Source organism: Equus quagga, unplaced genomic scaffold, assembly GCF_021613505.1.
Source record: "Equus quagga isolate Etosha38 unplaced genomic scaffold, UCLA_HA_Equagga_1.0 220_RagTag, whole genome shotgun sequence".
In the NCBI taxonomy this organism is placed as follows: domain Eukaryota; kingdom Metazoa; phylum Chordata; class Mammalia; order Perissodactyla; family Equidae; genus Equus; species Equus quagga.
In genome coordinates, this window is record NW_025799647.1 from 2,542,798 (window position 1) to 2,566,746 (window position 23,949).

Genomic DNA, 23,949 nt, shown 5'->3' on the forward strand with positions numbered 1-23,949 from the left:
TTCACAGACAGCTGCTTTTTATTGACAAACATGAAGGTAGCATTTCAGTCATGGGTGTCAAGCACATTAATACCCTTCCGTTACGCTGCATTGTCTATGGTTTCAAAAACTTCTTTTGCCAAGAGGGATGAGACAAAAGGCCAGACAGAAATTCAACTTTGGTTTCCAGACACGTTAAAGAAGGATACACACACAAACTACAGAAGGCTTTGTTTATAAGGCAGTTTCTTCTGTATAAAATTAATAAACTTTTAAGGGAGGATTCCTGAAGGGTTGGGAAGGAGATAGGGTGAGGGAAATAGCTTAACCCCCAAATTCAGTATGAACACAGCTCCATCCTCACTTTTTTGTGGGGATCATGTATTTTTTTAAAACTCCCAGGTAGATAACATCCTCATTGACCATAGGGACATTCAGGATATTACAAAACCAGAGCTGTAATTTCTGCCTTTTACACCAGCCCCAGGGGGGTTATTGAGGAACCTGTGGGACATGTGACATGTGACTTGTTCGAGGTAGAAATGTCTCAGCTAGATCCCAAATCCTGGGTGGAGGGCAGGAACAGAAATGGGAGATAGCTGTAAAACTGCCAGCCTTGCAAAGTCAAGTTCATTTAAAAGAGGCAGACACTCTGTTGTGCTTTTTTTCATCATGCTTGTCAGTTTAAAGAGTGAGCGGGGACACTTACAGCAGCTGAGGTGTTCAGATAAACTAGTTCCAGCCTTGCAGTTTTTGCAGTGTGCAACACACACACACACACTTTGTTGGGGTTAAAGGCTTGGTTCTTGTATGCTAAACTCATACAGTTTTCAGCACTGTATTGACAAATGGTAAGACTGCCTTAGGGCTATGAAATAAAACAGTTTCTCCAATCTTGGAAAATCAGAGTATGAATGAACTCTTTCGTCTTTTTTTTTCCTGTTAGGGGAGGGCAGAGACAAAGATCACCTCCTCTGACTCAACAGAAGGTCTCAGTTGAGGATGAGGGGATGCTGGTATCATCAGGAAGACAAAAGGTGAAGGAAACTTTCTGTTTCTTTTACCTGATGCTCTTAGGCTAGGACAGATACCACATATGTGCCCTCTGCCCTCGAACTAATTCCAGCGGAAGCTCGCCAGAAGTCTTGAAGAGCCCAGGTGCCTGGAGGGGTCTTCTGTTTCTGACTCATTTTTGGTGGCATCACAGAGCAGCAAAAAGCAGAGCACATTTGCTTGGTCTTTCAAAGAGTGGGGGAAAAGTGATGACCACCTCGTCCTACAGTAGTGAGCACAGCCTTCACTGAGCCCTGTCCAGTCATTAAATGAGACAGGGAGAGGTCAGGATGGACCTACCCCTTGCCCTTGCTTGTACTCAGTTGGGCTGACAGTCCAGTGTGAGGGAGATCAGCGTCAGTCTCAGCAGGGACAGCGTCTTGTCCTGCAGTGATAGGAGCTGCTGCCCCAGAAGGGGCACTACAAAACTACAAGTGCCTATTCGTTTGCAGTAGGGGAAGGGAAAGGAAGCCCAGTTTTAGTGAGTTCTAGGCCTTTGTCAGAGTTCAGGTGAACGGGAAATTTTAGTCCTATGCTGTTCAGGGATGTTGGGAAAACTTCAAGTATAAATCCCCACATAAGGACCATATACGATATAAAAAGCACTGGCCTCCCTGAGAGTATCAGTGCAGAAAGCCCTGACTCACAGCATTGAGGCCCTCAGGAACCTGTTTGTTCCTGGAATTAGAGAGCATCCAGAGCTCAGTATTCTTGGGAAAAAAAGTGTTTTTTTTTTTACTGGGTCTGGATTTTTAAAAGTTGGGCCCTGAAACAGACTATAAGGCACCTAGAGAGTAAAGGCTTCAGGGACACTAAAAGACACATTTCACAGAATGAACCGGGGCTGGGGTGGGGGTCGGGGGTTGGAGGGAGGGCTCTTAGACTCATCACAGTAGTATCTTTCCCCAGGATGCACATCTCTAATCCTAGAGGCACCAGGTGGGGGGGGGGGGGGGGAAGGGGCAGGAGGAATATTCACAGCAATGTTGGCCCCTTGGCAGCTCGTGGAACAGAAGGAAAGAACTGTCGTCCATCCAGTTCCCACGGCTGGCGGGCAGCAGGCGGGCTGGTGGGTGGGTTCACAGTTGCAGAGCAGTGGTTCATGTAGCTGGCCATGATGAAGGTTGCCTCTGCAATCTAAGGAGACAACAGAGAAACCAAGGAATTGAACTAGCCTTGGCTTGAATTGTCACTTTCTCACTAGCTGTTATGTTGGGTACATAACCTCCCTCGGGTTCAGTTTCTTTATCTCTTAAAATACCCACCCAGGAGAAAATGTCCAAAGGGGATTATTACTGTGAGGTTCAGAGGCCCAATGAAATGGGCACCTGTTGGTCTGGAGGTCCTCTGAGATAGACCATACCCCGCCCTGAGGACAGGAAGAGCAATATTCCCCTCTGGTTATCTCCAAGGGGGCTTCCCTGGAGGAAGGGAAGGGCTCTGGATATCCTCTCCTTTGGCAGAGGTGGTATTAAAAGGAGAAAGAGGTTTGGCAAACTCCAACTTTAGGATTGAAACAACAGGGTTTCCAGTTACTCAGAAGGGAGTCAGGAACTATAAATCAGAATTTAGGTTATTTTTGCTAGTCAGCATTCTCTGTACTGAGAAGGAACAAAGCCTTTAAAGCAAAAGAGGTCTTTGGACCATTTTCAAGACCACAAGGAAGGGGGAGCATGTGCAGATTGTCCCACTTTGTGACTAGTTTTGGCACTGAGGAAAAAGCGGCCCTGGCCCTGGGCCTGCTGCAAGGAGGGGAAGGACGGATGGGCACCTGACTCAAGTCTGCATGGCTCGGGCTTGAGAGAACTCAAAAAGACAATGTGAAGCGCACAGGAGTAGGTGGACCAGAGTGAGTTCCCCACCTCAGCCAGCCCCTCATCTACCAGCTCGACAGTGACTGCTGAGATGAGACTCCACCTGAACCCTTTGGAGCACTGACTATAGACAAGGTGACAAGTTTTATTTGAGACAGGGCCCTTCTAGAGTACTGTCATAATTCCATAATTCCAGCTTCCTTTCTAAGCTCCCAAGCCTGCCTCATCGTACCAGATCAGAGTAAAATGTTTTAGCAGCTGTCAGACCCACCTTGGGAGCAGCCATCCGGAAGATCAACTTCTCAATGTGACCTCTTCCAGAGCTGTGGTCTGGATTGGATCTAATCACAAGCATGAAGTCATCCCGACAACCACCAAAGGTCATCACGGAAGAGTAGGGATAAGTGACATGCACTTGCTGTGGGAAAGAGCCAGTTAGTTCTGGGGAAACTTTCCACCTGCCTCCTGAGCCAGGAGCCAGCAGCCCCTGCCTCTTCTGGGCACAGGAGGCCTTAGCCAGGAAGGGAGAACTCTAAAGTGGCCATAATTTGGAGAACTACATCTTGAACGTCTATAAGCTTTGTCTGGAGGACAGCAGTGCTGGGGGGGGAACCATGGTCACTTAGCTCAGGCCTTTGAGTCCAGAGAGGAGAAGGAAAGACACTGTTCAGGAGAAGGAGGGGTCAGGAGCCAGCCCTCATTCCATACCATAGTGTTGTGGTCAAGGATGCTGACACCATCCTCATTCACAGCAATCCACACCAGAGCATTCTCCTTGGAAGACAGCTGTGCAGGCTGGGGAAACAGGAAAATCCCATCAGACATATCCATAGCTAGATTCTGAACCATAAGAGCTTTCTGAGGAAGAAGGCACATCCAGGGATCTGCTAGGCAGTAATTTCCAACCTTTTCCTTATCTTGGAAAACATAAAAGATGGTATTTGTACAGCATGCTAAAGCAAACAGACAGGAGGCATCTGGCCTTGGGGTTCTGGCCACCTGTGAACTATCCTGAGGAGGGAGGGGATCACTTTCTTGGAGAACCTATAGCCCATCCTGCCATAGGACATTGGTTGGGAAGCTCTGTACTGCAGAACAAAGGCCAGCCCTAGCGGCTCTGTCACAGGCATGGAGAACAGGCTGTTTTCTCCTAGCTCTCAGAAACTGACAGCATTCCACCAAGGTCTTTCCCAGCTGAAGTGCATGTTGCTTCAACCAATTTCCTAGGGACTGTAAAAGAAATAGGAAAGCAAGAATGTAATCTTATGGGCTTTAGGCCCTACCAGGGAGCAAAGTGACCATTTGGTGGACAGTTCCTGGAATGACTAATTTTCCCAGCCAGGGCTGCAGTAGGGCAATCCACATTTCCTCTCCCTCCTACCCAAGAGGCTGGGGAGAGAGACGGACAGACAAGTCACCTTCTTCAGAAACTCCCCAACCTCCCAGACCAAGCAGGTCCCCCTGTTATATGCCATTATAACATCCCTGTACTTTTCCTTCATAGCACTTGTGACAGCTTGTAAAAGAATTTATTTATATTTAGGGAAAACATTTGTGATTATCTGGTTAATGTCTATCTCCCCCACTAAATGCGAAGCTCCATGAAGGCAAGGACTGTGTCTGATTTACTCACCTCCTGTAACCTCAAACAACCAGCACAAAGGCCTGAGACACAGTAGGAGCTCAACAACTTTTTTTCTTAAAGATTGGCACCTGAGCTAACATCTGTTGCCAATCTTTTTTTTTCTTCTTCTTCTCCCCATACCCCTCCTCCCCCCCGGAACATGGTTGTATATTCTAGTTGTGAGTGCCTCTGGTTGTGCCATGTGGGACACTGCCTCAGCAAGGCCTGACGAGTGGTGCCATGTCCACGCCCAGGATCTGAACTGGCAAAACTCCAGGCTGCCCAAGCAGAGCATGCAAACTTTACCACTCGGCCATGGGGCTGGCCCCAACAATTCTTTGCTGAATGAATGAGTGAATGTCTATTGTCTACTCTGTACCTTCAGTGAACAGGATCATGATCCAACTTCAGGGACAGGATACTATGATTATGTATAAAGTTTGTGCACACCAGACACCCAGTGAAGAAAAGTTTTGACTGAAATCACTACCAGCCACCTGGCCTTCATGCAGGAGATATTAACTGTTGCCTGTGCAGTTAGAGTCCCCTGTGGCCATGCCAAGTCAGTAGACATGTATTTGTTTAGGTTATACATTATTCTATCTTTCAAATTTTTTTTAAGTGGAAGCCTTCTTAAGCAGGCTATTAAGGCTGAACCCTTGTGTGTGAATTAGTTGATCCTATCTTTTTTTTCAGGGGGAGCATTGAGAAAGAAGTCAAAAAAGGAAAGCTGAGGGTCATTCAGAAATAATCCTGGCCCGAAAGCAATGATCACAACTCTGCTCTGGACCATGGAAATCTGGAGGCAGCAGAAATGGGTGGAGATAGTGACCCCTGCTGGCTTCTAGTCTGCAGGCAGGGCTGCAGCCTGGACGGGCTCAACCATGAGCAGATGGGGACAGCAGCTCCAGGAGAAATTTAGGGTGTGGTGACCACTGCTTGCTCTGGAAACCAGCAGCACTTACCTGAGCAGCAAAGAGCTTAGCACCAAAGAAAGGCCATTTCCGGGCCACTGTCAGGTAGATGCGGATGCACTCAGGAGGGGAGCAGCCTTGCAGAGCTGCCCACTTTGTGGTCAGCAGATCTGCCAGGTGCCTGGTTGGGATGGATGGAGAGAAGGTGCCAGTGAAGTGCCAACATGTTTTCATTGAAGCTGTGAGGCCTTCCCCAACTCTGCAGCCCAGGCCTCCCCAACAGGAACTACCCTCAAGACGCTGCAACCTACCTCAGCTGTTCAGGGGGTGCCTCATGTCTGTAGCGCCTTGGGTAGAACCTGTCTAGGACTTGCTGGAGGTGATGCTGAGCCTTGGCAGGGTGTGTGCCCCCAGGGCCCGGCGGGATGGGCCTCTCCAAGTCCCCGTACTCTACCTGTGGTAGAAGCATATGGAGGGACTGGTCAAGGATCTGGAGGTGGGTGGGGTGGGGGTGGGGCTGTTGGAGAGATGAAATAAACCATTACGTCATTACTTTATTGGGGGTATGTGAATGGATGTGAAAAACACTTCTTGTGAACAGACTCTTTACCTCAAGTTTCATCAATGCTAAATCCTAAGGTCCCAGAATGTTATAGATTGTCTAGACCTACTTTCATTTTGCAGCTAAGGTTAAGTGCCTTATCCAAAGACACAGTTAATCGGTGGCAGACAAGGGAAAACTATGTAGAAATTCTGGCTTCTGAGCCAAAAATCTGAGATACAGGATTGAAGATGCTATAGATCCTAGAGCACAGGAGAGTGTTCCAAACGTGGGCTTTGCACTCAGACACCCAGCTCAAATCCCAACTCTGCCATTTACCAGCTTTGTAATCCTGATCAAGTTACTTAACCTCACTGAGCTTCAATTTCCTCATCTATGAAGTGGGGATGAGAACTAACAAGGATAAGACATACAAAATGTTTAGCACAGGGCCCTCTATAGAGTATTCAGTAAATGTTTATTATTATAAAGATCAACTATTATCATTTCCCCTTCCTCTCCAGCATGTAGATCCAGACTCTTTCTCACTGGAACCATGAAGGTATCCCAGATGCCTCTGGCAAGACGGCCTCCTAAAGGTCAGAGGGAGAAGAGTTGAAGTCTGACTGCATGTTCCTCTTCCTAATTACACTTATAATGTTTGACGGTTCTAAGTACAAATTTTATCACAATGTTATGTATCATACTTAGTACAACCCTGTGGGGGCAGGCAGGGAGGCATTTTTGTCTTTAGTATACAGAAAAGGAAACTAAAGCACAGACAAGTAATGCGACTTGGCCAAGATTCACAGCGGGAAGGTGGCTAGGACTCAAACCAGGTCCCTGGATCCCACTTGCAGAGCTCTGCACATAGCCTGTATCTGCAGTGAGGAGCCCTGCTGGGTCAGGAGTCAGCTTCCCTTCACAGCAGAGACCGCAAGGCGGCCCTATCCTCGGGCACCACAGGATCTGCAGTCTCCAATGTTTCAGGCTGTGTGGTACATTCCACCTGAGTCCAAAGGTGGTGTCCTGACCTTCTTGACTCCTGAGCAGAACCTTACCTGGGCCATCAGGGCAGCCATCTCAAGAGCCAGCTCCTTGTTGACAGGAAACCTCCCTGCCACTATCTCTCCACTAGTTTGAGAGGCGAGCAGCAGCCGCTCGCGCTCCGTCTCCCCTTTGACTTGGCTCCGAAAGTACAGCCTGCAGGGAAGAGAGTGAGAGGAAGCCAGGACTCAGCTGGGATCCCAACTGGATGAGGCCATCTCTGCATCTGTTTATCTTGATTTCCAGAGAAAGAAACTTCTCTTTTTATATCATTTGTGAGCCTATTTTCTTTTGCCTCCAGAAAAATTTAACCAAGCATGGCACAGAGGAGATACAGCACCAGCAGCACATGGTTAATTCTGAATACACCATTACCCTTAGGGGATGTGGTGAGGGAATCTGGTACCGGAATCACAGCTTACTAGGGAACTGGATGAGTTAAGATTCCAAGAGACTAATGGAAATTATTTGCCTGGGGACATATCTGGGATGGAATTTTCTTCCTCGAATTTATAAAAAGTCAGGATGTCTACTGTATTTCCCGGAATTGGTATAGAAGCTATTTACTCTTTAGCCTTAAATATCTAGTACTCATACAAAATTTCACTGTCATAACATAACACATGCAGCCATCCCATAAGATTGGCCTGTTTTCTTGGCAGGTGTGTTGTGTGGGGGTGTGTACATGCAGTACATGGACTGAGAGCCTGAGCTGCCCAGGGTCTCACATAGGATCAGCAGAGCCATCCTGTGCCCCAAGTTAATGACCACCATGCAGTGTTGTATCTGTGGACCCCCTGCTTGTCCAGGAGAGGCCATCCAGTTGGGGAAGTGACAGATGGCACCCCAGTGGCAGCCCTCATGCTTGGCCCCACCCTCGGGCAGTGCTCAGGACCTGTTTTTGTACATCAGCTTCACAACGCGCGTGCCACCCTCAGACTTCCCCGAGTGTAGCTCCTTCAGGGCTTGTTCCCACCTGGAGATGGCATCGCAGATCTTGAAGAGGCAAAAGAGGAAAGTCAGAAAAGCCCCTGATGAGCTGGACTCTGGCAGAGCAGCCAGAGCAGTAGAGTTGAGTGACTGTCCTCCATCAGGAGGCTAACCTGCAGGGCCTCATGTTCCTGGGACCCAAGGTCCTTACAGTTCACTCACAGACAGACAGACAGGTGTAGCCTGTGCATGGCGTGAGTGGTAGAGCATGGAACGCTGCCTCCGCTGGCCCAAACACCTGAGGGGCCTCCCAGGAGGCTAGGCAGGCCTCAGTCAAAAACCAGGGCCTCACATCACTGGCTCTGCTTCCATTCCCCTGACGGCTATTCTCCTCTTCAACAAATACACCCAGAGGCCTACTGTGTAACAAAGACTTAGAGACACCTGCACATTTACAAAGAAGATATAGGGCATAGTTTTTCCAGGCAATGGTAAAAGACTATAGAAGCCTTTGTCCTGTTGCCATAAAGAAAGCAGACACTGGAGCCAAAACACTCATGCTCCTCAGGTGCTACAGCACATTCCCACAAACACTTAACACCCCCGTGGCACTAATACCAGACCACGTATGTGCAAGACAGGCCTTCAATCCCTTTCAAGGGCTTTTACCTGCAGAGGTACTGTAAGGATCTACCTCCTTAAAATGTGGTTGACCCTGTAAGCACAGCATACATGGTAAAATAGGTGCCAGTGTACAACACGGTGTCCAGTGGGCCTGGGCATAACAGTTGTCCACCCACACCCGTGTGTTCGTAACTGGCAGCAGGTTCGTTTGGGGCTGCTGCTGAGAAGTGCCTCTCTGTCCTTCTGACACTGAGCTGAGAAGCAGCTTTCCCTTGGATGCTGCTCAGCCACTCAAGGGAGGAAGGATCTGGGGATCTTCTCTCCAGAGACAAGGGCCCAAACAACTTTTCTCTGCCTATATGGGTGCATTTTAGTTTGGCACAGAAATGCTGGCCAGGGGAGCATCTTGGGCTCAGCACCAAACAGGCTGTGGAATAGTCAGGCACCCACCAGATGGGCTCTTTCCCCACCACCAAAATCCCAAAGCCCCAAGGTGGCTCAGGAGGGGCTCAGCTGGCCTAGTGGGAAGGCCATCACCTTGACGCTCCCCTGCAGGCAGTGTTCCAGGTCCCTGCCAGAAGGATCGTCCGTGAAGAGGGCAAAGCCAGAGTGGGATGACTTTCTCATGCCTGTCTCCTGGTTCAGCCGCTGGAGGAACTCATCAACTGTGGAGGAGCCATCGAAACCGACCACCTGCAGGGGAGAGGTGTTAGTCCCAGAGGGCACTTCCTGAGTGGGGCTCACTAGGACTAATGGAGGGTCTGAGTCCGGAAGGTGGAAAGGTTTGGCTGAAAGGAGCAAGGGCGAATGCAAAAGCCAAAGACCGTTGGTTTCCATATTCCCATGCAGAGGCTGAGTGTGTACGGATGGGCCTGCCCACTGTGACCAGGAGTCAGACATAAGCTCTGCTCCTCCTTCACTGTCACTCTTTCAGAGGCCCTTTCTCATGCCACTTTCTTGGTCAATGTCTCAGCTTCCCTGTTTATGCAGTGGGTTCAAAGGATCTATTTCCCAGGCATCAGACAGTGGAGCACTTTTGTGTTTCAAACTCTCTTCTCCCTCCACACTGGCGCTAATGACCCCCATCCTGGCCTCAAATCCCAGGCCCATCCTTTTGCTGGTTTGCCTATTAAGAATCGGCCAAGCCTAAGGAGGCTTAGCACCCACCTGGCCCAAAGGTGTTCTCCTCTGGGATGGTAAGATGAGAAGACTCGGGACAGAGAGCATGCCCAGCCTCCTCACCTGGTAAGTCCCATTGGCGAAGTGCACGGGGATGCTGAAGGGCAGGGAGTGGTGGAAGGGGTTACGCAGCAAGATGGACACCACTTCCATGCGTGACGGCCTGGCTTCCCGCTCCCCAGTCTGCAGGGTCCGCTCCACTGCTCGCTGGCAATAGGTGGCATACTGGCCAGTTTCATTTCTAAAAAGACAGGTGAAAGAAAAAGGGAATACTAGGGAATCCACTCATCCCTGCATCCTGCTCCTTACCCAGACCAGCCAGGACAAAACCTGCAGCTGGGAAGGCTGTGAAAAAGCCCTGAAGACTTGGGTCTCAGGTGTTAATTTGTCATTCAGGTCTTAGATGCTGCAGGTTGCTGGCATGGATATTTTCTCCAGAAGCCAGAAAAGCATGGCAATAGAGGATGAAAACTTGGGGACAATTTGGGGGTATTGTAGCTTCACGTCAGAGTCCCCACAAAACATCCATGTGTAGCAGGATTGGTATGCAGAGAAGCCCAGGCATGCCCAGATCTCCATGTGCCCATCTGTGAACACAGCAGTGGGTGAGGTCTCTGTGACCACGGAGCTCATCTCAGTGGGTAGGGATGACCTGATCCATCCTAGTCTTCCCCCGTCCCTCTCAATCGTGCTACAGTAGGTAGTGCTGGAGTAGCAGTGGAAATGATGCTCACATACCTGGGATCTGCATGGCGCTGGAGCTGCTGTTTCACATACCAGAGGAAGTGGTGCTGAGGCAGGAAAAGTGGGGCACACAGAGCCAGGAGCTGCCAGCACTGTCAGGGAATAAGCAGCATAGGGTGAATGCTGGGTCTGCAGTGCCACCAGCCCTCACAGTCCTGAGCCACAGAGCCTTCAGTCCTCTGTCTCCAAACCAGAGCCCCGAACCTTCTGTGGGTACCAGCATGACCAACTTAGTCAGGCTTTGTCCAGACTAGCAATCACACAATCTGACTGTGCACACACATCCAGAAGGGGCGCAGAGAGGGCAGCTGTGCCAAGGCAGCTTTGAGCACTGAGGCTACCCACTGGCTACTAGGCTCACAGGATACCTGCCCGGTCACCTCCTTCCACCTTTCCCTCCTCCTGGGCAGCCTCTGCCAATGGCTCCTGTCAGCTGTTCTGCCCCGTGGGTGCCCACCTGCATGAGGGAGTGCTTCTGAGGTGGGCGGCAGCTGGTCTGCTTCATGAGTTGGCAGTAGATCTCACTCTGCAGCTCGGGGTGAACCAGGCAGACCTGCAGTGCTGTCTGGGCCAGGGACACGTGGTAGTCCACCGAGGCGGCTTCCACTGGCACATTGATGAAGAGCTGGCAGGACTGGCAGGGAAATGATGGTGGGCACAGTCCCTTGGTTATCATCCTCTGTGACAGTGGACAGACTGCGTGCCCCCAGGGCTCATGGAAGGCTCCAGTTCATGACAGAAAGCCCTTTCTAAGAGGGAGCATTTTCATTGCTTGATAGCATCCATGCTTGCTGAGAAGGCTACTTTTGGATAGAATCTTTCCTTCTCTAAATGTTTCCATTACATAAAAGCAAGACATTTTCATTTTTTTAAAAAAATAGAATATTCAGACGGGCACAAAGAACATTCTAAAATAGGTCAGAATCTCTCAGGTCCAGAAGCAACATAAACCTGGCCTTTCCTGCTGTTTGCTACAGGAGGAGGGCGACTCCTCAAGGAGAGTCACTGGAGCTTCCCAAGGGCTTGTGGATGAAGTCCCTGAGCTTCCGGCCTCCCTGCTATAAAGGAAGTGCTGGGGACGCTGTGGGATTCTCTTTCCCTTCCTCTTCAGAGCCCTCTGTGGGCTTCCCCCTAACTGCATAGGTCCCCTCTACCCAGGTATCATCACGGTGGGCAAAACTGCTCCAGGCAGAGCCTGGGCACATGGCGAGGGTGCCCCCAGCCAGTGGGCCTGGGCTCCACTCCCACTTTACCTTGAAGAGCTTGAGGGCCTCCGTCTGCAGGGCCTCGGAGGGCAGGGTAGTGAGGGACGTGTACAGCCCGTCTTTGCTGTAGCATAGCATAGGATGCTTCCAGAGGGGGGAATCTGCCCAGAGCACAACACCAGAGAGGTGGCAGTGAGCACTGATGAGGGAACTCGCCTCCCACCCGCCCCCACTTTCATCTGTGGGGCAGACAAGGGTTTAACTGTCTGGGACACGTGGGTTGTGCTGGGTTTATGTCTGCAGTGTGGGGTATGAAGTTGTGCACTGCATTTAGCACACTCACAAGCATGGCTTACAGGAAGACAGCTACTGTTTTGCTCATGGGGCTGCAGAGGGGTGAGTGTGCAAGGCTGTGGGCAGCTGAGTGCAAGCATGTGTGTGCAGGGAGGTCTGGATGGAGGAGCATGTGTATCAGCCTAAACAAACAAGCCACAGAGCAGCAGGAGAGGGTCAAGTGTGGTGGGTGCTGTTAGTTCCTCAGGGTCCTGAGAATCAGTAGCAAAATAAACACCCAAAATGCCCCAGACTTAGGTTAGTCTGACCCCAAGTTAGGCTTCATTTATTGATTAACAAACTCTAACTAGAGATTAACCAGCTGCTTCCTTTCCTCAACTCTCTGCCCAGCCAGCAAAGTTGCAAGTCGAACAAAGTAAAACACTGACCCAGGTCTCCAGAAAGTCTGCTTCCCAGACAAACTCCCCTAGACACAGAGTGCTCACCTCAGTACCTTCACCAGAGACGGAGCCCTGCAGCCTGGGCTGGGCATGCCTTTCTGTGGCTTAGACAGTTTTAAAACAGCTTTGGAGTACAGTAGGGCTTTCTTTGGGTTCTGGACCAACAATTACCCAGCCACCACCCTCCAACCCAAGCAGTGATGGCCACCCTTGCGTTACCTGGGTCTCCCTCACCATCCATCAGTTTTCCTATGAGCTGCTCATAGGCAGTGCCCACCTTGGCACTGGGGCCACCGGCAGCCACTGTGAGGTGGTAAAGCCACGTATCCTGGAAGAGGATGGAAGGCCATCTGATGTGGCTGGGTGGGGAGAATGGAGGCAAGAGCTCCAAGGAAGCTTCCTTGAAGGGGGCAAGCCCAGGTGGGGGTCAGCTGGTTTGGCTGACACAAGTCAAGGCCACCAGTGTCTAAAAGGAAAGACTCAGGATCAGGTGACCATGAACCCACGTTTCTATCTCATGGCCCCAGTGAAGACACATTGGTCACTGAGGGTGAATTCAATATAAGGAATATTCCCAACCAGGGATACTGGTTGCCAAAATGTCCAGGAGGGAAATAAACTTGAATTTTGGGAAGGTTGGGGGAAAGAGAGAAGGGAAGATCAGAACCACAGGTCAGAGCTTGGCCGTGGGGCCCAGCGCCCTCCCTTACCTTTTCATGCTTAGTGCCAATGAGGAGGTAGGTGGGGCTGTGCTCTGGGGGGTGGATCACCAGGGTGCAGTGGGAGGAAAGCAACCGCCCGGTTCCTCCAGCCTCATAGTCCTCGTCGGAGTCACCGGATCGATCTACTTCTTCTATGCGTGCATCCCGCACAGGCAGACGGCCCAGGGGTCGCTGTGGACACGAGCCTTCCATGAATGGAAGAGCCAGCAGGGGACAGGGGAGTCTCCTTTCTCTTCCTCTGACCCCTCAGGCCCTGCAGGGCTGTGTTCATGGACGGGGACAGATGAGAGGGTGGGGAGAGACAGACTACAGCTCCCTGGCTGAGGCTTGCTTGGGGAAGCACGGAAGACCACACAGGCAGAATCTGTGGGCCATGCACACTGGACATGCACTCTGGAGGCATGCAGACAGCTGGCTCTGTATTTGTTGTGGGGTTAAGTCAGGTAGAGGGTAAAGCTGGGGCCTTCCATCAGGACATGGAGCCACTGCAATGTGGTCTGGGGGAAGAAGAGAGTGGGTGCTGCTGGGAGCCAGGACATACCTTGTCCTCATGGCTCCGATAGTAGTAGAAGGTTCTCCCAACAAGAGCACACCAGACCAGCTTGGAGTGGCCATGTTTTACCTGTAAGACAGAAATGCACCAGCATTATCAGAACCAGGTGACCCCAGAAGTAAATCCAGGACTGGCAAAGAGAAGCCACAGAAAGGCAGATGTCAAAACCCTTGGTCAAACTCAGGTCCTTAGTGGAGATGCCACCCAGACTCCCTACTACGGGAACCAGCCCTTTCACAGCAAGAGGTCATGGTGTGTACCATGTGACACCCATCCATCTTTGTACAACCTGCCATTAAAAGATTAACCAGGCCAGTCAGATGTGCTGTCCCAGGAATGTGAACGTGGGAAGAACCTGCTAGTCCACAGAGTCTATAGCTATGCCTAGACGGACGCTGAGAGGGAGGGAAGGGCCATGCTGGACAAGGGTAAATCACGAGGGAACAGCAAATGCACAGGCAGAGCAGACTGACGTGAATGCAGACTGAGTCAGGAAGCAGAGGCAGAGAGAGCCCTGGAGCACTGAGCTTGCTCATAACAGTAGCTCTGCTTCCTGATGGCATGCTGGCTCTCTTGTTAACTTCCCTTGACTTGGGGTTAACAAGTGCTTCTCTGCTCCTCACAACCAGAAGAGCCCTAACTAAAATGTTCTTAGGGCTGGCCTAGGACATTATCAGTCTTTGAATGGCCACACCTACCTTGTCTAGGTAGCAACTTCCCACTATTCATACTGAGGCATGGTGGGTACAGGTGGGGGTGGGGGCGACTCCTAATGACCTCAAAGTGGGTATGAGACATTCCCTTCCCACCTCTGGCCTGAGAATAGCTATTGTTCTAACAACCCTGATCCCTATCTCCACGGAATCATTCACCATCACCTGTGTGGTTAGACCATGCTTGAGGCCAGCCAGCTAATCACTGGGAGAAAATTCCTGGAGAACCGAGCTGTGTGCAAGGAGGGAGACCCACCACCCCTTGGCACTTCTGCTCCTGGCTCCCCCAACACTCAGGAGGCCACATTCTCCCCCCACCAGCCCTACTCATACCTTGGTCAGCCAGCCCTTCACAGTGGGCTTGGTGCCAGCCTGAGGCAGGGCTGGAGGCCCAATGGCCTGGACCTTTAGCAAGCTTTGTAGTACTCGGATCCATTCCTCCAGCAGGCTGGGTGAATCAGCCGTCAGGTAATAGGTTTTCTTCTCACAGATGAGCTGTGGAGGAGTGAGGGATTGGGGACCGGGGGCGGGGAGACAGGAGGATGGAATAACAGGGAGCTGGCTCCGAGGTGGCTCTAATCCCTTAGCCATGGGGCCTTCCTTCTTCCCCCGGGTACTCCCTCCCTTCTTTTCCTCCTCATCTTGTTCTCCTTGTCTCTACCTTCATCCTCTCTCTCACACTGGCTCCTCTTCCTTTCCTGTACTCACAATTAGGATCACATCCACGTGTTGATGCATGCCCATTTTGCCACATCTTTGTCTCCATCACAGCCATATCCAAACCAGGCACCTCTTTCATCTAAAATACTAGCTGCTAGGAGCATGCTCACCTGGAATGTCTGTGCACCCTCCCCTCGAACAATTTGGCAACGGGAGTTCAGCTCCACTTGACCTTGAGGTTTCCGGATGACATCACTCTGTAAAGAAAGGAACAGGGAGGAAAGAGCTTGGAGCCTTAAAAAGCACATCATTTGTCCTCATATCTTATTCCAGGTCACAGGCAAAGGGGAAACCCCAAGCTTGCCTGGCTCTGGCATGATGGGTAACTTGTTCTGGACCCTGGCTCAGGCTAGAGGGAACAGCGATTAGAGACAGAGGTCCTTCTGACCTGGGCCTCAAAAAGGGCAGATTTAGCCTTTAAAATTGAGTCAGAAGCCACCAGGTTGTTACTGAGCTATAAAGCCCTTAAATTCTTCCTACTACATCCTTTATACCAAGTTGGCAAATCAGTGGCATATACGTCACCATTACCATTTCCGGTAGCACTGCAGACATTATTAATCAATCAGAGCATGCCTGCTCATTGAGTGATATAAGCCCAAAATCCTTATCACGTTGTTCTAGACAGCCACAATCAATCAACTGGAGTTGCACAAAAGACAAGGCCTCTTTAAAACATTAACATCGGTTTTCCAGGGAGGTCCTGTCAAACTAGGTCCCAACATCCAAGGCTCTCTAATTCCAAACAGTCCAGAAAGGAGGTAGAGAAGGCAATGGGCTTGCCTGTTAAAACAATCAGATAACATGAGGGCAGCTTGGGAACAGTTCTTTTATGGGACCAGGCATAAGAAGAACTCAGCTTCTGAAGGAAGAAGGAATCACTCAGCCAACTTGTCTGGAACTGCCTGTGACCACCTGGTGCCTGATTGCACCGTGAGAACCAATGACCAGCCTCACGGTCCCCATGTGTGGCTCTAAGTCTCGGGGGCCCAGCCAGACTGCCTCCCCACACCTGCCAGACCTTTGCCCTCCAGCCAAGGGCCACACTGCCCCTCTTCCAGGCCCTCTCACACGGTTTTGGGTCTGGACTGGGGTCCTTTCAATGACAGTCCAGGGGGAGGAGGGGCTCACCGGGGACTTGTAGTACATAATCTGCCCCTGTCTCAGGACAAACCAGCGCCTCTTCCACGTCTTCACCCGGCTCCCCATTTTCAGCAGGTAGCCCGACTTCTCCAGTGACTCCTGCACGGGTGGGAAGGTGTAGGGGAGAAGAAGGGTGGACAGAAAGTGGACATCACTAGGGTTCCTGGATGTGATCGCAGTATCTCCCCTGCCAGGTAGGTATTCCCAAGTATCACACAGGCCAAAATGGCCCAGTTGAGTCACTGCTTTGTCATCAATTAAAAAAAAATAGAGTACCAACTATGTGTATTTTCAGGGCACCGTGCCCAGCTAAAGGTTCAGAGGACTGCATAAAGCATGCATGGTCCTGCTGTGGAAGTACTCCCACGTTGGCTGGGGACAACAACATCTGACCAGGAGAAGATGGTGGATCAGGGGCTGCACACGGGAGAGGATGGCTAGGGAGAGCTTCAGGAAAGAGCCAGGTCTGAACTGGCCTTGGAAGGAAAAGTCAGCCTTTCCTTCAAAGACGAGCTGTGAGGAGGAAGAAGGCCGTTGCAGGCATCAGGGAAGGGAGAGGTTTGGGGAACAATGGGCACCTCAGCCAGGCTGGGGCAGAGGGTTCGTGGAGCGGGGAGACGGAGATAGGGCAGCACAGTGGTGTGGAGCAAGGGCTGGGGAATGACATCTGCATTTACTGCTGGCTCTGGCATGTAATAACACGTCTCTGAGCCTCAGGCTTCTCATCCATAAAATGGGGTAATGATCCTGAGAGGACTGTGAGGACAAACGCGACTGCCCGAAAGCACTGAACATGGTGCCTGGCACACAGGGAGAACTCAGGAGATCTTGGCATTCAGCCTTCTAGGGTCAGTGTGGAGCTAAAACAAGATAATGTGTGTAAAACTCCTCCTGGGCCTGTGGGCCATGGTGGGCTTACAGCAACTGGCCGCTCCTGGTTTGCTGAGGAGCTCAGGAGGCCCCCTCTCCTTCCTCCCAGGGTCTGTGTGTGCCTGACTCCATAACTGCACAGCCCCCTCAGCCTGCTCCCTCCCTTCACCAATCCCAGGGACCCTGCTCTCACACAGCTGCTAACTGTGTCTTGTGCTCAGGGCCCCAGGCAGCCTCTGCTGGAGGTCTGCCCCCACCCTGCCCACCTCGGCCCCCATCTGTGTGGGGCCACGCTCCCAGCTCACCCCGCCCAGGCCCAGCCCGTCCATGGAGTAGGATGAAGTGCGCTGGAGTTTGTGCTCAGGCTCTGAGTAGTCACTGTCCAGGGAACACGCGTCCGGGGGGATGGCGTAGTCGCCCTCAGAGCTCAGCGAGGACATGGAGACACCTGGCCAGGGGAGAGGAGTCACCGTCCGGGTCCCAGGTCTTCCTCAGCTCATACAACCGGGGAGCTGCAGAGCCCTCCTCACCCACCCAGGACCCCCGAGTCTGGGGCTGCGGGGTCACAGGCAGAGATTAAGCAAGGACCCAGGGGCCCCTTGTTGCCCCGCACCCGTGCTGCTCCCCTTCTCTGTACCTCTCTTGATGGCCCGGGGGCTGCCCAGTCCGCTCGTCTTCCTGGACTCAGAGCAGGGGAGTGAAGTTCGGAAACTCGCCTGAGAGCTGCAGTCATCATCAGACCCAGAGGATTCGTCCACAAAGGGTACAGTGCTGATCTGTGTGGCTCTCTGCAAGACAGGCCCCCTCCCCACTGCAGCTCAGGCTGCATGACGAGCCCCCTCCTGCCTGCACCTGCGTTCTGGCTCCGGGTGCCAGGGTGCAGCCAACACCACCTGCTGGGGCACATGGACACCATCACCCAGCGAGGGCACCCAAAAGACAATGATCCCTTTGAGATCTTTACTCCTGTGTTCTCACCTCCGTGCTTCTCCTTGGGCCTCCCTCCCCCACACACCATCTTCTGTGGTCCCCAAAGAAGCTGCCCCATCCGGCTGGACACCTGGCCGCTGTGACCCCTGCTTCCTGCCACTAGGGGGCCAGAAAGCCAAGCAAAGGGCCAAGTGTGAGACAGGAGCTTTAAAAATGTGTGAGGATAAGGAGACACCGAGAGATCATCTCAGTTGGCAAACATTTAAAAAGACTGATTATCTCAACGCTGGTGAAATTGTGCAGAAAAAGATACTCTGTAGTGTGATAAAGCTCCTTTAGAAGATAATTTGGTACTGCCTGTCAAAGTTTAAAACATACATCTCATTTGCCCATAAGTTCCACCTCTAGAATTCTGTCCTACAGAAATATGTACATATTAAGTGCACAGAGATATATTTGCACAGTGACGTTCATCGCAACGTTTATTTTAGACAAAAGAGAGAAATGACCTGAACTGTCAGTCAGTGGAGGAGAGGTTAAGGTAGTTACGGGGCATCTACAGCAAGAGGCACTGGACAGCGCCAAGGGGGGCACACAGTTGTGTGTGGAAGATTGGCAGGAAGACCTGACACACAGTTGGGTGAACAGGCAAGGTATAGAATGACACACGTAACATGATCCCCTTTGTGTGCATGTGTGTGCACATGCATGTGTGCATGGGAGAGAGACTGGGGCAAAGAGAATATTTGTAAGCACATTTGTAGATGCAGCAGAGGGCCTTGCAGAATAAACCCCAAGCCATTAGTGACAGTTGCCTCTGGGGTTAGGAGTTAGGGAAAAGGAGGCGGAAATTTCACTTTTGGCTTTTTATTCTTCTATAGAAAGTTTTACAAAGTATTACTGTTATGATTTCAAAAACCAATAACATGTATACTTCAATTTAAAAAAACCTTATTAACTGTGTTCCTAATTACTTCAAAGAAAAAACCCTAACAAAAAAAGGAGACAAATGTATATGAAAACATCATGTTGCAGTTATATCTGATTTTTGTTTAAAAATATGTAGGGCTGTTACAGGAGTATGTTTGAATAAACATAAAAAGTTCTGGAAGGAGCCCCACTGCCCTCTGGGACAGACATGAAAAGATGGGGAGGAGAGACGGAGCAGGCACAGGTTTAACCTTTAACTTTTTACTTTGCCCACAATCATATTGATTCGAATTTTTGTAAATGCAGAATTTTTATAATGAAAATCTGATAAACAATAAAAATGAAGTGACATATGTGGGTTCAGCTCCCTGCCCAGAGTCACATGTGTGTGGAAGCCTGACCCCAGAGCCACACTCCAGCCACCACATGGACGAGAGGCCTCTCTGGATGGGGACACCCCTCCTCGGACAGCAGCTTCTTACCCCCTTCAGGGCTGTGTAGACAGGCACGGTGACGTTCTTGTAGACAAGGCCAGAGAAAGGCCCAGGGGACGCCAGGGCAGGAGGGCTTGAAGCTGGAGGGGGTGACAAGAGGGAGGAGATTAACTCAGGGGGGAGTCTGGGGGAGGCAGAGACCTGGGCAGAGCTCTCTGGGAGACAGACTGGGTCACAGATCTCAGTACGGGGGCCAAGGTGTTACAAGTCATGTGACTGTGGGGCTCTCACATCACCGTGGGGATTCTGTGGCTGGCTGGTGACTCAGCAGCCAGTGGGTGGGGATGCGGGTCCTTCAGGGGGCTCCTCCCACTCATAGCCCTTGCACTGCAGAAGGGAAGCCAGAGCAGGTAGGAGCCTGGGCTGGAGGACCCCACCCCTAAAGTCCCTTTCAGCTCTGTCACCAGCTACAGCTCTGTTCATGTCCACTCCCACCCAGCAGGTGATGAGCTGAACCGGCACGGCTTCCTTTTCTCTCCAAGGCAGCCATGGCTGTGTAACTTCACCTGAACCTCACCTGCCGGGGGAGGACATGGGGTCCCAGGTGACCTGGCCCAGGGTGTTGCTGAGTCTTCTCCTACCCGCACGCCCACACTGCCCACTTGAGCACCTCACTTGGAACTCACTGCAGCAGGTGACATTATTTCTGGGAGACACATCCGAGAGCCTCATGCCTGACGTGGCCACAGCATAGATCCGACTCTCCTGGAATGAGAGGTCCCAGGATGGTCAGCGCCCAGGACTGAGCCCACCTGAGCCCCTCTTGTGGCTTTGGAGTGGGCAGACCTGGGTCCATATCCAGGCTCAGCCAGTTACTGGCCGGGGAGTCATGGGCAAGTTACATCATTTCTGGGCCTCATTTTCCACAGCTCTAAAAGGGAGGTAATAACACTCCTCTTCAGGCTGAGTGAGAATCAAGTGTAATTATTAATGCAAACATTTAACAGCTGGAATATAATCTGTGCCCAAAGATATCTATTCCCTCTCACTGCCACCCTTCCCTTGAGGCAGTTCAAGAGGAGAGGGCTCAGTCGCCTGTTTCTCTGAATCTTATCGTTGTAGAGGCCCTTGGGCCTCAGACTCTCACCTCTAGAAGGTGGGTGTTGACAACGAGGTCAGAGCCCCACAGCAAGGAAATGCCCTCCTATAAACCAGTCGTTTGGGACCTGGGACACACTTTTTTCCTACAGTAATAATGTCACATCATGGTTAGGTTTTGAGGCGAACTCTCAAAGACTCTCTGGCTCACCAGACCCCAGAAACCCGTTGTGGAAGACGCCTCGACAGGGAAGGCCCACCCTCAGCTCTTCACTCCTCAGGGTGTCCCTGGGTCTGACGCAGGCCCACAGCCCCAGGGAGCTTTCCTAATGGTTTTGATGCTCCTGAAGAAGACAGGAGGCCCTGCCTCTGCTTTTCCATTTTTCTTCATATCCACTCAAGGTAAAAGGAAAACAACGTGACAAGGTGAGTCACAGACCAGGGAACATCGCCTGCCTCAGGGAGGTAGCGGGGCTGGGGCTGGGAGGCGGGGTGCTATTGGGGTGTCACCCCAGAGGAGGGCAGCAGCACTGGGCACTTGGGGGAGAGCGGGAGGGGCTGGCGAGTGCCGGGTTGAGATCCAGAGGTAAGGGGAGGGATGAGGAGGTAAGAGGTTGAGCGGCAGCGAGGAAGGGTGTCCCAGGAGTGGCACAGGGTGGGGCAGGGGATTCCTGTGCTTTTGGAGGGCAGATAAATTGGGTCGAAGCAGTAAAATTAGGCATAAACAAGATTATTCCTACTAGTAGTGGTTGTGGAATTCAACCAAGGACAGGCCTCTGACTTTACAGAGGAAATGAAAGTGAGGCCTGAGGGATTAGCTTAAACAAATGTGGGAGTGTCTTACAAAAGGTTATCCGATGCATAACTCGCAAGGTTATTTTGAGGAGCAACAGAAAAAGGGCTCTGCAAACTCTAAGTTGGCAAATAAGTATATGGGATTGAGAAATGTCCTTCTCTGAATTCTCAGTCTGGATTTTTCCACACAGTACTGCCCAGCTGTCCCACCTGAGAAGTGAGGTCAGGCTCTCTGGTCACGGTGGTTTCCTAAGCTGACACGGGTAATCCCGACTCAGGCACCTGGTGGCACTGAGCCCTCCTGCCATGTCCCTCGCTGAGTGCTCCCTCACTGCCCGCCTCTGCCTTAGGATTCCCGAGCATCTGGATTCACAAGACCACAGCGAACACGAGGAGGGATGGTTCTGAGGGGGTTCTCACGACCTGGCCCTCCTCCGTTTCCAGCAGCCTCTCCACCTGTGCCTTACCCTTCCTTCCCGTGAGGCAGGGGCCTCAGGGACAGGTCAGCAGCCCACGGCCTGAAGACTGGCTGGCCTTGGGAGACCACTGAGCCCTCTCCCCCAGGCCCGGCTCCCGGGCATGGCTGCTTTTGGTCATTCTGGTCCCCGCAGCCATCAGCACTGGTCAGCAATCACTGCTAAGGATGTGGCCCCTAGGCTTGGGGTCATGAGGACCCCCAGACTAGCAGCATTTCAAAGAAGACCCTGGAAGGTGCTGCTGAAAAGGTGGGCCATCCAGGCAGTGGTGTGGGGTGGTGCCACCCCCAGGGCCTCATTCCCTATGTTGCCAGGAGCCTGACACTCAGACGTCCCCCACAGCGCTGCCTCACACCACAGCAGCATCCCGGGGTCAGACCATGCGTAAGAGGCTGACGTCTGCTCTCTGATGTCCCCTAAGACGCAGTATAACCGGAGGGGCAGAGCCGGGCTCTGGAGACAGCCAGACCTACATTTAGAGCTTGGCCCGCCACTACCTACTATGTGAGCTTGGGCAAGTAACTAAGTCTGTGGGGACAGCAGTTTCCTAATCTGAAAAAGGGGACAGCACCTACCTCCTCCCACAGGGAGGGAGTCCTGCCCAGGGGCCAGGCTCTGTGCTCAGCACTCGACCCCAGTATCTCATCTCAGCCTCACCACTGGCCAGGGCAACCTTAGTGTTGCCCACCCCCAACCGACTCCTGTTTTTATTTTAACTTGTCCTCACGGGAAAGGTCAGACACAAAAGTGGAGAGAAGAGAACAGAGAATGACCTTGTGTACCCGTCATTCAACTCTACAAAGATTAATGCTTGGCTGGCCTGTTCCATCAGTATCCCCCACCCCAGATCACTGATTCTGAAGCATTTCCACCAGAACTCATGTCGTTTTATCCAATATCACAAGTAAGGAAGCTAAAGCTCAGAAATAATAACATAGCCAACGCTTACATGCCACTTACTGTGAACCACTACTGCAAGTACTTACTATATGTTAACACATTTAATTCTCACAACAACACTAGAAAGGAGCTGCTATCATCCCCATTTTACAGAGAGGGAAACTGAGGCACAGAGGTTTAGTAACTTGCCCCGGGTCACATAGCTAGCAACTCAACCCTACAGTTTGACTCTGGGACCTGTGCTCTTTGCCGCAACACCACACTGCCTCAGAGTCATGAAGACTAAACAAGAAATGTGCATGAAGCACCCAGCCTGGTGTGTGGCACACAGTGAGCACTTGCTCAGGAAATGACAGCCAGCCACTGTCCGTCATTCCAAACCCCAGCTCTGCCCCTCACTGGTTTGGGTGGTCTGGGCCAGCTCGGTGGGACTCGCCTCCCAGAGTGGCCGTGAGGATGATGGCCTCATCTCACGCTCAGCATGAGGCTGTGCTCAATGAACAGTGTTCACACCGTCAGCTCTGCCCCTCTGTCCAGCCCCCAGGGCGCCTCTCACCCAGGATGGAAACCGGTGCAGGGGGGGTGTGGGTGGTTTGTTCCCCAAGTCCACTTCCTCCAGCTCAGCTCTGGGGGCCCTCGGGCTCTCTCTGTCCTCTTTCTTCCCCGCTGGGGGTTGCTCCTCCATCTCCATCTTCTCTGGTTCCTCCCGGAGCTCAGCTCGGGCCTGCACCTCAGGAAGGCTGGAGGGGTGGAGGGCTGAGAGGGTGCCAATCTCAATGCTCACCACCTGGTTGAAGTGCCCAGGGCCCGCCTGGGGCTGGCTGTGGTGCCGCTTGGCCAGCTGGATGCTGTCCCGGGGGGTGCTGGGAGCCCGCACCTTCGGTAGGGTCAGGCTGCTGCCAGGGCCACCTGCCCTAGCAGAGGTCTTTGTCCCAGGGAGCGTTCCTCCCTGAGCAGTAACCAGGCCCTCACCCCAGGAAGCCAAACCATGTCTGGGGGTGTGAGGCTTCACGCACAGCTGGCCGGGAGAGCCTTCTCTTCCCAGACGAGGTGGAAGGGTCTTGGCCTCTGATATTTCCCCAGGATGGACCATGCTGGCATTAGAATCCTCAAAAAGGCTTCCTGTTTTAGCAACAGAGTCCTTGTTCTGCAGAGTACCTGGAGAAGGTGCAGGAATAGCTACCTTCAGGGCACCCTGGGCCTGAGGACCACTGTCCTGCCCCATCAGCTGAGTTCCTAGCCCTGAAGGGACAGAATCCTCTTCTAGGGCTCCCTGG

The 23,949-nt window shown here is 51.9% G+C and overlaps 1 protein-coding gene across 1 annotated transcript in view; it reads right to left on the minus strand.

Annotated features, from left to right (window-relative positions):
• The window catches only part of LOC124233725 (pleckstrin homology domain-containing family H member 1), a 49,978-nt gene continuing 26,029 nt past the window's right edge, over positions 1-23,949 (minus strand). The window contains exons 8-30 of the mRNA XM_046650856.1: positions 23,229-23,855; positions 20,090-20,168; positions 19,452-19,543; positions 17,747-17,897; positions 17,415-17,557; positions 16,228-16,338; positions 15,207-15,293; positions 14,710-14,871; positions 13,652-13,732; positions 13,099-13,281; positions 12,608-12,716; positions 11,703-11,815; positions 10,907-11,083; positions 10,444-10,541; positions 9,769-9,946; positions 9,064-9,219; positions 7,868-7,968; positions 6,987-7,128; positions 5,696-5,838; positions 5,436-5,565; positions 3,555-3,641; positions 3,118-3,264; positions 1-2,169 (exon numbers count right to left, since the gene is read on the minus strand). Of these exons, the coding sequence (XP_046506812.1) occupies positions 2,008-2,169; positions 3,118-3,264; positions 3,555-3,641; positions 5,436-5,565; positions 5,696-5,838; positions 6,987-7,128; positions 7,868-7,968; positions 9,064-9,219; positions 9,769-9,946; positions 10,444-10,541; positions 10,907-11,083; positions 11,703-11,815; positions 12,608-12,716; positions 13,099-13,281; positions 13,652-13,732; positions 14,710-14,871; positions 15,207-15,293; positions 16,228-16,338; positions 17,415-17,557; positions 17,747-17,897; positions 19,452-19,543; positions 20,090-20,168; positions 23,229-23,855 (3,459 nt within the window). The 3' untranslated portion in view covers positions 1-2,007. The remainder of the gene's footprint in view (positions 2,170-3,117; positions 3,265-3,554; positions 3,642-5,435; positions 5,566-5,695; positions 5,839-6,986; positions 7,129-7,867; positions 7,969-9,063; positions 9,220-9,768; positions 9,947-10,443; positions 10,542-10,906; positions 11,084-11,702; positions 11,816-12,607; positions 12,717-13,098; positions 13,282-13,651; positions 13,733-14,709; positions 14,872-15,206; positions 15,294-16,227; positions 16,339-17,414; positions 17,558-17,746; positions 17,898-19,451; positions 19,544-20,089; positions 20,169-23,228; positions 23,856-23,949) is intronic.